This window comes from Gymnodraco acuticeps, unplaced genomic scaffold (genome assembly GCF_902827175.1).
Source record: "Gymnodraco acuticeps unplaced genomic scaffold, fGymAcu1.1, whole genome shotgun sequence".
Classification (NCBI taxonomy): domain Eukaryota; kingdom Metazoa; phylum Chordata; class Actinopteri; order Perciformes; family Bathydraconidae; genus Gymnodraco; species Gymnodraco acuticeps.
Window position 1 is genome coordinate 594,524 of NW_022992187.1, and position 14,848 is coordinate 609,371.

Sequence of the window (14,848 nt, forward strand, 5' to 3'; positions counted from 1 at the left end):
ATACTTAAAGTTCAGGGTAATCAACTGTTAAAAACATACTTTTCAAATGATTTTCTTCAATAAATTGATGTTTTCAAAGTAAATGGTTAATCGTTTTTAATAATCGTGATATCAATTATTGACCCAAATAATCGAGATTATGATTTTTGCCATAATCGAGCAGCCCTACTTTGAGCCCAACATGAATTTATGGATACAGCTCTCAACACTCAGATGAAAGGGAGCTGTATACTTTTCAATAATCCAAACATCTTTAGAATATGATCACAACCAACAACAAATCATTTAAACTGGTTTATTCTTATCTTATGTTACCTAGTTAGCATTCTTTCTTTTTATTTATGCATATTTGACTAATCCCTCCCCTTTTAAACTTTTTACTGTCCTATAGTACACATTGGAATGATTTCTTACTTTATTTTTTACAACTTTATTAAATAGATAAAGGTGTGCTCTCTCTCTCTCTCTTGCTCCACATTGCTTTTCTTCCCGACTGCAACGCTGTTGTGTGTGTCTGTGAGAGCCTTTCACATGTGTGTATGAGAGATTTTTACCAGTGGCGAGCCTGTCTCTGAGGGCCTAAGATATTCTACAAAATAATATTTAAAAACATTAAAACAAATTATATTTTTCTTTATATATATTTTTAAAATATGTTTTCAGTAATATTTGTCATTAGTTTTACAAATAATAACTTGATTAAATTGTATTTAAAATAACATTTCCAAAGAAATAAATCCTTTGAATCTGCCTATTCAGTTTCTGTTTGAATGTGAAGGGTTAAATGAAAGACGCTCGTCTCTGCGAGGTGAAGATAGGAGCTGATTGGACGTACAGCTATGAATTCACAGAGGGCCAGCTATAGTAACTGAACGAGAGAGTAATGTCAAATGACAGTACAATTGACCAATCATATCTTCCCTCTAAATGGGTGGGCTTTATTATCGCGGACTTTATGACAACTTCCGCCCGCTGTGAAACGTTTCTTGTTTCCATAGCAACAACAACTGTCAACAGCGGAAACTCGCCTTCAAAATAAAAGCATGCCAAATGACACTTAAGACATATAACTGCAACGAAAGTAACAAACACAATGCAATATCCTTTTCAATTTCAAAGAACACAAATTGGGTTATTTACAGGTGTTGTTTTGTGTGGTAGAGGGTCGCTTTCATTGATGCGTTTTGCACCCCGGGCGGGCCATTGTTTTGATATTCCACCAGTGTGAAAAAAAAAAAAAAGAATTATTAAAAAAATAAATGTTTTTACATTTTGTATTTCGTGACCCACCTATCACATCTCTGTGATATCGCCCCACACGTTGAGAAACGCTGTTGTAATGTTACTGGCCTGGGATCAGCAGGTTGTTCCATAATGAAGATGTTAGAAAATCCTAGCGTGCAAATATGTTTTTGATGCTTCTATTGTTAACAAGTTCCTAATATGTCTAAATTAATGATACAGTAAAGGAAATAAGCATTTGATCCCTTGCAGATTTTGTAAATGTGCCTACTTACAAATAAATGAACAGTCCATAATTGTAATGGTAGGTCTATTTTAACAGTGATATTAAGAATATCAAAAAGAAAATCCAGAAATTGATATTATATAAAAGATAAAAATGGATTTGCATTTAACTGTAGGAAATAAGTTCTTCCTCTCTGAAGTACCAGCACCTTACCGTGCTAGAGAGTTTTGTGTGCCCTGATGAACCTGGGGGCTGTGTTGTCTGGAACCTTGTGTTCCTGGTAGGGTCTCCCATGGCAAATTGGTCTCAGGCAAGGGGCCAGACTAAGATTGGTTCAAAAGACCTCATGAAAGACGACACACGAAGTGAGGATCCCGGAGGAAGCCCGGGGTCCTCTTCTGGAGCCGGGCCCAGAAGGAGGACTTGTCGGCGAGCGTCTGGTGGCCGGGCTTGCCACGGAACCCGGCCAGGCACAGCCCAAAAAGGCAACGTGGGCAACACCTCCGCTTCTCTGTCCCGCGGGCCCACCACGTACGGGAAACAGCGATGGGGTCGGGTGTGCTGCCAGACGCTGTGGTGAAAGTTTCTCTGGTATAAAATGGGTGATGTTAGCATAGCAACCAATGCTAATCTGACTATTTTGACTACTTGTTGCTATCCTATTGTGGCATACGCCGTTTTCTGGCCCTGGAACCGGTTTGGTGGAAAGGGGGACTAGTCTTGCCCATGGTGGAGAGGTTGGAACCTGATTGATTGATTCTGTGGACAGGTGTCTTTTATACAGGTAACAAATTCATATTAGGAGTACTTTTTTAAAGGAAGAGGACTTATGTAACTGGCCAGTGGGAGCCAGAATTCTTGTTGGTTGCAAGGGGATCAAATAATTAAAATAAATAAATAATTTTGTATCTCTTATATGATGTACATTTCTCAATATGCTGTCTCTCATTAGTCAAATAAACCTACCTTTACAATTATAGACTGTTAATTTATTTGTAAGTGGGTAAACTTACTAAATCGGCAAGGGATCAAATACTTATTTCCTCCACTGGATATCTTTTTTTTCCCTCATAATTTTGGTATGGCTTTCAAATTCAAATTGGTATCCATGACCAATTCTACATTTTAACTCATGACTGTTTATTTTGTGATGCATTCCTCTCTCCTGTCAGATGGCGTCCCTGGAGCAGGTGGGGGAGGAAGTGGTGGGTCAGGCCCGCTGTCCCTTTGAGTCTGGGCAGTCCAATGTGGGACTGTTTGCAGGTTAGTCCAAAGTGACTGTCTGAAAAAACTCATGACTGAGTGCTTTTCTGGTATTTTGCACTTTTGGGTACAGGTATATTCAGATATAAAAGATGGAGTTCATTAGTGATTTAAAGGATTTTTCATATAGGTATTTACAGTACAGCATTACAAATCCTTAACAACAAAACTCAACAAGACTGGGGAGTATGTACATAGTTCCAAATTACTGCAGACCAGAACAAATCTTCGACAACACGTTTTCAGAAAAATGACAATGTCATGCACAATCATACACAAAGCTAAATATTTTGGTTGAATTCATATTAGTATATGGGAAAACAAAGAAATTCCTTAATTTTATTATGTCAGAATAGTTCTCAGCATGAACATTAAACTGCAGCTGTTGCTCAGGCGGAGACTTCTACTCGGCCACCATGACGGACTTCCTGGCCAGCGACGCCGTCATCTACCGCAGCCTTGGGGATGGCCGGCCCGTCCTCAGGACCGTCAAGTACGACTCCAAGTGGCTCCGAGGTGAGTCACAGGGTTTGGTTATTTTGGACCAGGTAGGTACTGTAGGTGCAGGTGAGGGGAGTTTTTTGTAGTTGATCCGGGCCAGAGCAGTTGGATGAGGATGGGGGTGATGTATTCAGAGGATTTGATGCAGTTGATGATCCGGGCTTCAGACTTCTGTATGATTTGTATCAGAATCAAAAATCCTTTACTATTTCCACAGCTGGGTAATTAACAGTGTTACAGCAAAAGTGGCAAAGCAGGTAAAAGAAAAAAGGCATCCAACAATACAGAAAAGTACACATTAGTTATATTAGAATACAAATAAAGACAAATAAGTGGGTAAGTACAAATCCGTGGCTAAGAATGATGCGCAGCAACTTCAGAGCTTAGTGACATATATAATGTAAGGTGCTGGGACATTATATCAAAAAAAAGAACTGTTGGGACATTCCTTATGATGATGGTTTCCACAGAAAGGTGATTATTGCACAGTATTTCAAGACAAGTGTCTATATTGCACATTGCCATTTTGTTGCACAAGTTGCACAGTCTGTATTGTGTGGGGGTCTACCAGGGGGACTGGTGGTTGGACAGTCTAACTGCTGCAGGAAGGAAGGACCTGCGGCATCTCTCCGTGAAACACTGCGGTTGCAGAAATATGTCACTAAAGGTGCTGCACAGTGAGGACAGGGTGTCCTGGAGGAGGGGGACACGTTGCAGCTTGGCTGCCATTCTCCTGTCTCCCACCACCTCAACAGTGTCCGGAGGACCCCCCAGGACAGAGCTGGTCTTCCATACCAGTCTGTTCAGTCTCTTCCTGTCAGCAGCCAAGATGCTGCTGCCTCAGCAGGCCACACCATAACAGATGGGTGATGCCTCCAGAGTCATAGAAGATCTGAAGGAGGGCCCCCAGCTCCCCAACAGACCTCAGTCTCCTCAGCAGATAGAGTCTGCTCTGTCCCTTCTTGTACAGAGCAGCAGAATTATCAGTCCAGTCCAGTTTATTGTTCAGATGAACACCCAGGTATTTGTACGATTCCACAATCTCAATGTCAGCTCCCTGGTTGTTCACTGGTGTGGGGGGGGAGTGTTGGGGCCGTCTGAAGTCCACCACCAGCTCCTTGGTCTTCCCTGCGTTGAGCTGCAGGGGGTTTCTCTGGCACCAGAGGGGGAAGTCCTGCGTCAGCTCCCTGTACTCCCTGTCGGCCTCATTGGTGATGAGGCCAACGATGGCAGAGCCGTCAGAGAACTTTTGCAGGTGACAGGTTGCAGTGAAGAGGGTTATGTCTGCAGTGTAGAGGGTGAAGAGAAATGGTCCAGAACTGTCCCCTGGGGGGCCCCCGTACTGCGGATGATGGTGTCTGATTGACACTCCCGGGTCCTCACGTACTGTAGACGGTTGGTGAGGTCCAGGATCCACCCCGAGAGCTGCATCTTGGGAGCAGAGGCTGGATGGTGTTGAAGGCACTGGAGAATCAAAGAACAAGATCCTCACAGTGCTCACTGCCTTCTCCAGGTGGGAGAGGGACTTCAGCACCACCCTGATGTCAGGGCGGTAGGCGAACTGCAGCGGGTCAATCAATGGTCTCACAAGGGGCCGAAGGTGTCCAGCCTCTCCAGGGTCTTCATCAGCTGTGATGTCAGCGCCACCGGCCGACTTGTCAAATCTGTTAAAGAAAATGTTCTGGTGGTTTGCCCAGTGTTGGCCCCCTGGAGCTGGGAGTCTGGCTCTTTGTAGACAGAGATGGTTTTTGAAGTTTATTGATAAGTTTGGTGGGAATGCCTGAGAGGATGGCATTACAGTAGTGGATGTGGGATGTGACGAATTCGTGAACCAGGACTTCAGTGGCGGAGTCCAGAGATGTTATTTATGTGAGGCAGGGTCGGCTCTAGAACAAATCGAATGCGGGGCAAATCATTTACCACAGGGGGGCACACACTGCCGTCAACAACCAACACACAAACACCAACGCAACTTCAATTTAAAAAAACATGCTGTAAAGTCTATTGTCTTTCACACACATTGCATTTATAGCGCACCATGACTTGTGCATACATGCACGGTTGTGGCACGACCACCAAAACAGAAACATATGGACATAGGCCACCATATAAAAAGTGTGCAAATGTATTTAGTATCCTATCCATGTGAACATGGTGGGTGGGGGGTGGACCTAACCTCCTCTAGGAGATTTTAAAAAGATTAAATGCATCAATCTGGTGCACTTTGAGAGCAAAATTAAGAGATCTATGGATACATACTCTCAACACCCATATGAAACAGAACTGTAAACAGATTTATTTTTCTTTATGGATATTTTACTAATCACTCCCCTTTTTAACTGTATTCTTGTATTACTGTCCTATAATATTTCATACCTGTTTTTCATTTATGCTCTTGTTCTTTAATAACTATAATGATCATATAAAGGTGTTCCTCGCAAATACTTGTTTACATAAATGGTGACCAAACCGTTTGAGACCCACTGAGATAACCTACACTAAAGTGAACTATCTAAACACTGAGAGAGTCCTTACCTCACTGAGCTGAGGTTATAAGATCCTCTCAGTCTGACAGGAGAGGACTCTCCTCCACCTTGGTGTAGAAACAGCTCTTTATATCCGTTAGCATAGCAGCTAACCAGATGCTAACAACAACATTCCACTTTACCGCTCGTGCACTCACAAAATGCGCTCGTGCCACACACACAGAGCCGAGCTTGAATGAAACACAGAGACCCAGAAGTACTTGTATGTATATCATATTATTTTCGATGGCTTTACTGTATAATCAGTGTAACAGATGAACAGATTGCCACTGGGCTTTCATTTAAACACACAGCCACGTAATGACAACAAAACAAAGGTCGGGGGTCATTGGTCAAGCAACACACCAATCAGAGAGCAGCAGTGAGCACACCTCAGGCTGTGTTTTATATTTGTATTCTTTATTTCTATTTATGTTTTTATGTTTCATGTGGAACTACTTGAGCAGGTCTCCCTTGGAAAAGAGATCAATGATCTCAATGGGATTTATCTGTATAAATAAAGGTTTGAAATGAAATGAAATGACATTTCTGATTTATTTCACACAAACAACTTTTAGTGGAAACGTTTTCACTTATATGATTTAAAAAAACGGCAAAGTGGCAAGGCTTGCCCGCCCTGCGTTGGGGGGGGACAGTGACTCATTTGGGGGGGCATGGCCCGTCAATGACCCCCCATGACGCCGACCCTGATGTGAGGTGCAAAGGAGAGGGAGCTGTCCTGGATGACACCAAGGCTCTTAAGGGAACAGAGAAACCATCAATGATGAGGTTGGAAGCAGGGGAGGGTGGAGCTTTGGAGAGGTTGGATTTTGAGCCAATGAGCAGGGCCTCTGTTTTGCAGCCATTGAGTTACAGGAAGATCCTGCTCATCCAGCTCCTGATGTCCTGGAGGCAGTTGGTGAGAGGTGGGGGGGCAGGCCTGGTTCTACGGGGGTGCATAAGGGTGCATTGCACCCTCAGTTGAGTCGTTATGCACCCTCATTTGAAAAATGAAAAATGAAAAGTGAAAAAAATAATAATAATTAAAGTAAAACAAAAAATTTAAAGTGAAAAATATGACATATATAATAATAATAATAATAATAATAATAATAATAATAATAATTTAGTTGAAATAAAATAAATTGTAATTGTGGTTAAATAACATTGTCTGCTGCATTTATTTGGTCAATTTAAACGGTAAGTAACGTTATTATGTCAGGTGCGCGTGACCTGTGCCGCTGCGCGTTCGTCATCTGCAAGGTGCTTACAAAGCAGTCAGTGATGGACATCAGACAATGGTTAAAACAACCAGCCCTAATCGCCAGCAGTAACACTGCATCTACTGCAGGTAATAACAGTTCAGATCATGGGGACATTACGTTACCCGCGGCCACTGTCGTGGACAATAACGCCCGACTCGCCGGCTTTGCCCGCCTCGCCCACGGAGGCGGAGCAGCCTTCTTCCTTGCCCCAAACACCGCCACCCCTCGGCGGCCCGCAAGTGCCAGAGGACCTCGGCAAAACAGAGCCTGTCCAGGTATATTTAAACAAGTTCCCAACTCGCCTGTACAGTGGGGTAAGGTGCTTATTTTGCAGCTCATGGTTTCAAAACACAGATTGGCTGGAATATTCATGTAGAAAAGATGCCATCTTTTGCTATGCATGTAGACATTTCAGTTCAAGTAAGTCAGATGCCTTCACCACAACTGGCTACAACAACTGGCGCCATGCTCTTATAGGCTACGTGATAAGGGACTGGGAAGGCATGAATCAAGCAAAAAGCACATAGATCCATAGATCTCTTCATGTTGCTCTCAGAGTGCACCAGATTGATGCTTTTAACTCCCGGGGGAGCATGCCCCCGGACCCCCCTAGAGGAGGTGAGGACCCCCCTATAGGGTGTTAGGTCCACTCCCCACTTATAAAAATAGCACTTTACCACTGCACCCTCTCTAATCTCAGATGCACCCTGAGTCATTTTGTTCTGGAACCGGGCCTGTGTGTGTGGGGGGGGGGGGGGGGTGGTGGTGGCAATGTTGGGTTTGGTGGAAATGTAGACCTGTGTATCATCGACATAGCACAATGTAAGTGGACATTGTGATGTTTCTTTAGATACATCACTTAACCATACCTTTTTATTCTCCACAGGAGCAGGCTCTGGATTAGAACAGTGAAATATCAAAATGTTGATCAAATGGATTTATTGATAACAAATGTATGGATCTTGAGAATACAGATATCCACGTCACGCACAACTGACATAATAACGTTACTTACCGTTTAAATTGACCAAATAAATGCAGCAGACAATGTTATTTAACCACAATTACAATTTCTTCGGAGCTGATGACTTCGTCGGAGGAGGAGGAGGAGGAGGAGGAGGAGGAGGAGGAGGAGGAGGAGGTAGGAGGAGGAGGAGGAGGAGGGGGAGGAGGAGGAGGAGGAGGAGGAGGGGAGAGGGAGGAGGAGGGGAGGAGGAGGAGGAGGAGGAGGGGAGGAGGACGGAGGAGGCGGAGGGGAGTGGGGAGTGAGGCGGAGAGTGAGGAGGTAGAGTTGAGGCTGGATCGGTCTGTCGTGAGGAGGATGGGCGGAGATGGAGGCTGTGATTCGTTTATTGCTGTTCTTCTTCTTCTTCTTCTTCTTCTTCTTCTTCTTCTTCTTCTTTTTCTTCTTCTTCTTCTTCTTCTTCTTCTTCTTCTTCTTCTTATTATTATTATACAATCAATTAGTCCATATTTCCTCTCGCCGTTCAGGGTAGAGTGGACGATGAAGGTAACAAGACTGCTGGAACTTGTTGAACATGATATCATGTGATATCAGGAGAGCTTTACCTTAAAAACAGGAATAATTCATCATCTCCATCTCTCTTCAGAGCCTCACTTTCTGCATGCCATCGACTACGGTAACTACGTATACTTCTTCCTCAGTGAGATCGCTGTGGAGTACACCGCCCTGGGCAAGGTGAGTGTGTATGTGTGTGTGTGCGTGTGTGTTTCATTAGAGATGACACATTGTTTAAGATTCAGGCACAATATAATATGTTCTAGCTGATTCTGATGATGCCTTCTGCTAGGAGCTTCTGCACATGTTGCATCATGACCCTTATGCAAAAGTGATTTAATTCAACATTCAATCTAGATCAGGGGTCGGCAACCCCTGGCACGCGTGCCACCATTGACACGCGGCACCGTAACCAGTGGCACACTAGGAATAAGTGTGCAAAATATTTAAATTGTATTTTCGGATCCTGAACGAGACCGCCGGCAGAGCACGTCTCCCCCTGCAGAGGGAAGCCATGCACTTCACACATTGCAGCATAAGGAGCTGTACATGCCGCAGTTTTTGCGTGGCTGTGTCTTTAGTTGAAAGCCCATCTGCTCATCTGTAATGGAAAATAATATGCTACACAGGGGCAGACCGGCCAACTGTGTGTTCTGGAGAATCACAGTATGTCCGGTCGTCAGTGAACCGAGCCGTTCGCCAGCGGGCCGTTGACGCCATGGATGTATAATAAGAACTGGATACAGCGTGGGAGGCGGGGCCTCATTCATTCCTATGAGAGTTGCTCAATGGCGCATGATGACAAAATGGCCCAACTTTTGAGAGAGCGAAACGTCACAGATTACCCAGCATGCCTGAGAAGTACCCGTATGTGCGCTCATAGAGCATGCGCAACTTTAACCACGCCGCCCAAAAGGCTCGTTCACATTAAGCACGTGAATTTGCGTACACGTAACAGCACCGCACGTTCATGACAGCATGGTACTGGATTTATATTAACGAGGCGGCAGTTAGCAGCTAGCGGCTAGCTAGTAAATTATGCTAAGTTACACATCAATCGTTATGTACTTTTATATTACGCTGACATCAGGATCTAGTGATATCCAAGAAACAGAGCTTCATTTAGCATGATACTTGTGTTGGTTGTACATGAAACCACTTGGTAATATATTAAAAATGTATATGTTGAAGCCTGTTATGATCAATTGTGAGTTAAAACTTTATCTAAAAAGTAAAGCTGATGATGGATTACTGTGGTGGAGTTAAAATAACAATAGCCTATTTCTTTTTTAAATGTGATGGAGTAAAAGGATAGTAACTGTGATTATTCATGTTAAGTAGCCCACAAGTAACTAAAACAATTGCAAGTGCAATAAGAAGCTACAGGAACGTTAATCTACGTCGGTAATATTAACTTTATTTAATACAACATTTACGGTACAAGATTTACATCATACAGCCCATGTAGTATAATATTTTACAAATGATGAATAACAGCAAACATGTGCAATATATCCAGTGGCACAGCCCCACCTAGTGTCAGCAGAAAGTATTAAAAATAATGATTACAAAAAAATGCAAAGAATAAATTAAAAAATATATAAAATATATTTTAAGATCATGTTTAATCATCTGATTCGTCTGTACATTGCTGTTTTAGTCTGTGTTCTTCTAATTAGTGTCTACAGTGTGTGCCTATTGAGCTGTTTAGAGTCATGTGGGACAAAACCCGATCCTGACCCTCCCTCTCACTGTCTAAGTGAACGGTGACTGTAAAAACTACACTGCGCATGCTCAGAATATTTTCCTATTTAATGTGTGTGGCAAAAAAATAATGAGCATAGGGGCATAGTGCTGCCATCCCCACCATATGTCATCTCACATCATTCAGAGCTGATTGGCTGTAAGTACGTGTGCCGCGAAAAGTGTGGTGTGTGAAGAGGAGACGAGAGAGCTGCAGTGACGCATCCTAAAACCCGGAAGTAAGCTGCGCATGGCTTCCCTCGACAAAAAAGCAATGAGATTTCTCCATAGGATTTTAGAAAATAGCTCCAAATAAGATCTGTGGGAAACAAACCTGTTAGATAAATGCACGTTTTGTTCAGCCGGATAATATCCACATGTCTACCCTACTTTTATAATTTTGAATCATAAATCTATTGATTAGATTAGATTTATGATAGACTTTTGAAACTACAAGAACATAAGGAGGACTTTTACAAAAAAGTAATAGAGATTTTTGTCCAGAAGGATAGGCAAATGGACTTCATCTTCAAGTCAAGGTAAGACTGCAATTTTATTGAAAATGGGATCTTACTAAGAGAGAACAATTAAATATTTAAATGATAAAATTAAAAATGTTGGGTATTCTTCTGTTGAACTGTCTGTTTAAAATTAATTGAAGCATCAGACAAAAAAAGCTTTTGAAAATAATTTATATTTTGATTTAGGTCAAAATATAATATTTGTAAACCTGAAGAGTCAGTGCCAGTGCCTCACCAGCCATGAACCTCACTGCAGAAGCTTATAGACATCTAAGTTTGTTGTGCCCCACCACTTTTGTACATATAAAAACGCCACTGAATATATCCATTGTTACAGCTCCGTGGGCTGGCAGTAAGGCGATATGGGTCCGTTGTTATTGTGCATCCATGGGTAAAGAGAAACTCATGTAGTACTGAACACGTAACATGAACGTGCCGGGCGGCGCGGTCCCGTGGGTTAGATGCGCGTTCATAATGCAGAGGGAAATAACTCTCAGAATAACGTTATTAGCACATTTTTACAACTTGAGGAACGAATGTTTTTAATAAGGGCTATACAAATGTTCATACTGGGTAGTTTATTTAGTTAGTAAAAAATTATCCAACGAGTTACAGACCACTCTTTCCCAATGTAAGTCAATGGGAAAAAGTGTTTCCGGGCCCAGCAACCTAAAGGAAGTGTAGTATCGCCGTTTGACCAGCACGAATATTCTCATCAGACTCCGGCGCACTTCCTGGGGGCTTGGATGACGCAGTGGCGAAGCTGGGGGGCGGCCGTGGCCATCCCCAGCTGAATCCTGGCAACCCTATTGGCCACCCCAAACACCCTCACCACGGGGGCCCAAACTAATTTAGAACATTAAGAAAAAAAAAGTTAAGTAACCTTTCATCATTCATTAATAATTAACATTAATAGAACATTATATTGATAATGTACTCACTAAACTTACAATTAATTTAACTTATTTTCTTCCAAAAGTTAATTATCCAAAGCCTCTGTACACCCCCTTCTATTTACATGTAATGGTTTGGTCCTGCCTCCGCCTCCAAACGGCACTTTCTAGCAGAGAGTGAGAGCATGTGATTAGGGATGCTAGTACTTACGTGTGTACGATGTCTCAACGACTAACAAAGTCAGGCTTTCAAGAAAGAAAAGAAAGGAGAGAAAGATAAGAGAGAGGGACTAAAGGGCGACAGTTTTTCAAAAGAAAAGGTGGGTGTGGTCCATGAGTGGTGGAAATTAGTCTGTTAGCTAAGCATAGTCCATTGTAAATAATACTTTTTATGTTTTTTTTTTTACTAAGCTGGGTTAAATGTTAAGTACTGTTAATATCTATAAAGAAAATGCAGAGGTTTTTAATTTCACTGCTCTTTTAGCTGACATTTAACAAATGCAGGTACATTTTTAGCAGCTATTCATACTAAATCAGTTGTCCCTCCCCCTGGTGCAAGATCCAACAGATATATCTTTAGGCTCAGCAGCCCTGTCCCCCCATAATGCTGAACCTGAACCAGCTTTTCTCCCAACTGAAGGAGGTGAGCAGCATTGTGTTGAATGCCACTTAACATATCTGAAGCGAGACTGGAATACAAATATATATATATCAAAACAAAAAGCTAACATCTAATTTAAATTATACATTTCATACACAGTATTTTTCCACATATTTAAGTTATATTTATTTGGATTGATGCATTCATGTTGAGAATGTTCCATTCAAAAAAGTTATTATTAAAAAGCCATGTACACCATAAAATATGACTATTGAGATCTATTGTCAGGAATGTTAGTCTTATATCAAATAGTGAATTCTACTGCAGCAGAATGTTCCACGTCTGCACAGTGTTATATTTTCACAGCTCAGTGTCAGTAAATATTGTGCAGTTAGTATTGGACTACAAGATAGATGCAAGCCTGTACAGGTAGAGTTATTTAAAACATAACTGAGTCGGTTGGGTTCTGGAGGTGTGGTTACAGCAATTGTGCTTGGTTGGCGTGGCCTGTGCCTAGTGGTGGGGCCCAATGTGATATATTTTCATGGGGCCCAAAATCCCTGGCGGCGCCCCTGGTTGTGTGACTGTATGCTCCAGAGGGCAGGACCTGTAAACACATTTACTACCCAATAGCATTGTGAGGCTGAACAAAAGGACCTTTTGACTATGTAAATGTAGTCTTTTAAAAAAACAAAAACATTTACTGACTTTTTTGGATAGCTTAACCTGTTAAGCCCGAGAGACCCCGGTACCGGGCCCCTACCGCAACATCTTGCAGGAAACAGTGTCTGAGGCAGGGTCGGCTCCAGAACAAATCGAATGGGGGGGCAATCATTTACCAAGGGGGGGCACACACTGCCGTCAACAACCAACACACAAACACCAACGCAACTTCAATTAAAAAAAACATGCTGTGTATTTCACACACATTGCAGGGGTGTAGTGCTATTGTGTATAGCGCACCTATGACTTGTGCATACATGCACGGTTGTGGCACGACCACCAAAACAGAAACATATGGACATAGGCCACCATATAAAAAGTGTGCAAATATATTTAGTATCCTATCCATGTGAACATGTTTTAGGTGGGGGTGGACCTAACCTCCTCTAGGAGGGTCCGGGGGCATGCTCCCCCGGGAAGATTATTTTTAAAATATTGAAGTTAAATGCATCAATCTGGTGCACTTTGAGAGCAAAATGAAGAGATCTATGGTTAGCCTACATCTCTCAGCATCCATATGACACAGAACTGTACACAGATTTACTTTTTCTTTATGGATATTTTACTAATCACTCCCCTTTTTAACTGTATTCTTGTGTTACTGTCCTATAGTATTTCATACCCGTTTTTCATTTATTCTCTTATTCTTTAATAACTATAATGATCATATAAAGGTATTCCTCGCAAATACTTGTTTACATAAATGGTGACCAAACAGTTTGAGACCCACTGAGATAACCTACACTAAAGTGAACTATCTAAACACTGAGAGAGTCCTTACCTCACTGAGCTGAGGTTATACGATCCTCTCAGTCTGACAGGAGAGGACTCTCCTCCACCTTGGTGTAGAAACAGCTCTTTATATCCGTTAGCATAGCTAGCTAACCAGATGCTAACAACAACATTCCACGTTACCGCTCGCGCACTCACAAAATGCGATCGTGCCACACACACACAGAGCCGAGCTTGAATGAAACACAGAGACCCAGAAGTAGGCTACTTGTACTGTACTATATCATATTATTTTTGATGGCTTTACTGTATAATCAGTGTAACAGATGAACAGATCGCCACTGGGCTTTCATCTAAACACGTAATGATAATAAAACAAAGGTCGGGGGTCATTGGTCAAGCAACACACCAATCAGAGAGCAGCAGTGAGCACAGCTCAGGCTGTGTTTTATATTTGTATTCTTTATTTCTGATGTATTTCACACAAAAAACCTTTAGTGGAAACGTTTTCACTGATATGATTTAAAAAAACGGCAAAGTGGCAAGGCTTGCCCGCCCTGTGTGTGTGGGGAAAATCCCCTTCGATTCCATTGGCTCTAGCGGTTATAAAGAGATTTCATTCGTCAAAATCGACCAAGGGGCGCCAGAGATATGGAAAATCCACCCAAATCACCCCAGAAGTGTTTTTTTTGGCCAAACCTCTCTAAAAAGGTCAAATGTCACTTGTTTTGCATCAATCTTGATACATGGTACTTATTATATGTTGTACTTTGGATTCCTAATGCTTTTAGTCTACCTTACCATCATCCAAGGGTAGTTTTCACTATAAGTAAAAAATAATTTTTGGACGGACACTATAATTTACAGTTTTTTACTATGTTCAATCTGAATTTTCTTTTTTGGATATTATTTGATCTATTCCACCACTAGCTTAATCCCAAATAATGTAGAGGTGTGTTGTAGGTGCCTTAAATAACCCCTTATTTTATAGTGAGATGTATTTTTATGTTCATATAATAGTGATTTCAATGCCACCCCAAAATGATCACTGGTTCCATCCGGGCCACCCCACTGAAAATGTCCTGGCTCCGCCA

The 14,848-nt window shown here is 42.1% G+C and overlaps 1 protein-coding gene across 1 annotated transcript in view; it reads left to right on the top strand.

Moving 5' to 3' along the window:
• LOC117539120 (semaphorin-6D-like) overlaps nucleotides 1-14,848 on the top strand; it is a 148,332-nt gene that overhangs the window by 18,129 nt on the left and 115,355 nt on the right. The window contains exons 7-9 of the mRNA XM_034205148.1: nucleotides 2,641-2,731; nucleotides 3,125-3,247; nucleotides 8,633-8,721. Coding sequence (XP_034061039.1) covers nucleotides 2,641-2,731; nucleotides 3,125-3,247; nucleotides 8,633-8,721 — 303 coding nt within the window. The remainder of the gene's footprint in view (nucleotides 1-2,640; nucleotides 2,732-3,124; nucleotides 3,248-8,632; nucleotides 8,722-14,848) is intronic.